Consider the following 2,589-nt stretch of genomic DNA (forward strand, 5'->3'; position numbering starts at 1 on the left):
GATAGATAGATAGATAGATAGATAGATAGATAGATAGATAGATAGATAGATAGATAGATAGATAGATAGATAGATAGATAGATAGATAGATAGATAGATAGATAGATAGATAGATAGATAGAAGGACAGATAGATAGAGATATGTGTGTGTGTACAGTTCATTCTTGGATGTGTTATTTTAACTTTTCAAAATCTTCCAAATTACAAACTGATATCTAGCCAAAGTATTGTATTGATGTCTGCACGCTGCATCAGAGCTGCAAGTGTTCAGTATAAATTGCTTTTCTTTGATTTTGATATATTTATGACTTAATAATAAAGAGGAATCGGGAAACAGGAAGTGCATCCGATTATTCCGGGCACAGGGGCACTGCAGTGGCTGTCATCTTGCCAGAGCTCAGGCTGGCAGTCAGCACAAACTGCAGGTAATTGAGCAGACGGTTGAACGGGGGGGCGCCTCAATGGGCCTCTGAATGCCACCAGCAGACATTAATCAAAATATTCGATCAATAACTTCTCAAGTGCTAATAAGCACTGGCACATCTAGTGATATGTGAGCCCCTTTATCATTTCAACTACCTGGAGATTTATGGGAAATCCATTGTTAGGTCCAAGGTATGAGGTAATGTAGCACTTAGTAAATGAAGTAAAACCAAAAGCCTGGGGTGATTTGTATTTCATTTACAAAGGACTTGTCTAATCATTAGGAGCTCCATCTCTCTGAAAAGCAAGCAAACGGCTGTAATGATAGCTGTGTTTTTTATAGCTTACTTACTTACTCAGCAATGACGCAGGACATGACAGCAAATGGTGAAGTCTCACTGTCCTCCACTCCTAACTGGTAGGCTCCCAGATGGCCATGGGGGACTCCTGTGCACCATGGGGGGATTAAAGCCATGTTAGGAAAGCATTATGGGTCAAGTCATAAAATAATTTGATTTCTGTTCCTCTCCACTGTCTTCTGTCAAAGTGATTGGTCTCCTGGTCATCTCACTGGCTGACCTAATTGTTAATTAACCATTATGGGCTGCCCTCTCTTGTCCATGTCTCACAGCAATCATTTGTTTGACAACAATGTAGTATACCACATGTGTGGCGTATGAACACAAACCAGTTTGTGTGTATGAACAGACTGGGTCTTGCTAAATGGTGATGGTTTCTCATATATTTGATGCCTATTTGTCAATATAGTAATCAGCATTTTTAGGCAAACAAAATGAGTTACAATAATTGATGTTTTCACGAGCACTAAAAATGAACCGTCGTTATTACAATCTGTCTTTAGTATAAATTTGCCACATAATTACCTAACTTTATTATTATTGTTGTTGTTATTTGCTCAGATCATTGGCTCTTTGCACTTTAAGGGTAGTCAGTTGTCTTTTCAAAAATACCTCAGATGAGGTGAAGAGGTCCAGGTGGAGGAAAGTTAAATAAAAAGCTTTTTAAATTGGTATTCATAAAGAAAAAAACAAACAAACAGTTTCCCTGCTTAAAATAAAAGCACACACTAAAATCCACTCTGATGACAGTTGGAAGAATGCAAGGTTTTTTTTGGTGGGGGACTAGAACCCCATCTTTGGTGAGTCTTTTAAGCGTGATTTTTTTTTTTTTTTTGCTAAAAAAACAAAACCAAAGCCTTCGGTCTGGCAATGCGGACAGCAGGCCTTTGATTGAGCTCCGAGTTTGAATTCTTAACTAATAAATTGTTCCATTCTTTTGTGTGGGGCATTAACAGCAGTGGTCTACGTTTTTCTAGCCCTAATCTCAAGAATGCGGCAGCCTCTTGAGAAGATCAGGGGTTTCCTTTTCTCCCTGAGCCAGGTCTTCACATTGTTTTCTTAGAGGACTCCCTGGATTGACAGGCCTCACCGTTAGCCCTCTCCTTGTCCATCTATTTTTACTGATTATAACTAAACACATCAAAGTCAATCAAGGCTGCCAAGCATTTTAAAAGCAGCACACTCCCCTTCCTTGAATGTAAGAAATAACACAAACTTATCATCAAGCTCACAATTTTAGATAGCCTATGAGTATGGTTTTGCATGTGAGGGCGACCTGGGAGGGATCCCTGAGCTCACTGCACAGGTATGAGCAGCTTAGCTTTGTTCAGCGCCCACTCTGACGACAGCTCAGTGAGTCACTCAGACACACAGACTAACCCCCTTTAGTCATGTTCCAACTGACAGCTACCTGACAATAAAATAATCATTAGTGACAATAAAACCCTTACTTTTCAACCAGATGGATGCTGAGCGAGCCAACGCATAGAAAACAGTTTGTGCAGAATACTTTTATCTTTTACATTAATAGAAACAATAGCAATATAGTGGTAAATATAAATTAATAAAATGCCAAAGCCTAAAAGTACAATGCAAAATGCATCTGGGGATGTGGGGAGTGGTGGCGCAGAGGTTAGAGAGGTGGGCCTGTGATCCGAAGATCACCGGTTCACGCCCCGGCCCCGACAACATCAAAATTGTGGGTGGGGTAGGTGAAGCACCCACACTTGCCCCCATCCTCATTCGCCCCACACTGGGAACATGAGCAAGGCCCTTAACCCCCATCTGCTCCCTAAACAGGTCTCTC

General features: G+C 40.7%; 1 protein-coding gene across 1 annotated transcript in view; it reads right to left on the reverse strand.

Annotated features, from left to right (window-relative positions):
* Positions 1–775: 775 nt before the first annotated feature.
* Positions 776–2,589, reverse strand: part of dnajb6b (DnaJ heat shock protein family (Hsp40) member B6b) — a 34,461-nt gene continuing 32,647 nt past the window's right edge. Inside the window, exon 6 of the mRNA XM_037693951.1 lies at positions 776–870. Coding sequence (XP_037549879.1) covers positions 776–870 — 95 coding nt within the window. The remainder of the gene's footprint in view (positions 871–2,589) is intronic.

This window comes from Nematolebias whitei, chromosome 20, assembly GCF_014905685.2.
Source record: "Nematolebias whitei isolate Nwh7 chromosome 20, NemWhi1, whole genome shotgun sequence".
NCBI classification, from domain to species: domain Eukaryota; kingdom Metazoa; phylum Chordata; class Actinopteri; order Cyprinodontiformes; family Rivulidae; genus Nematolebias; species Nematolebias whitei.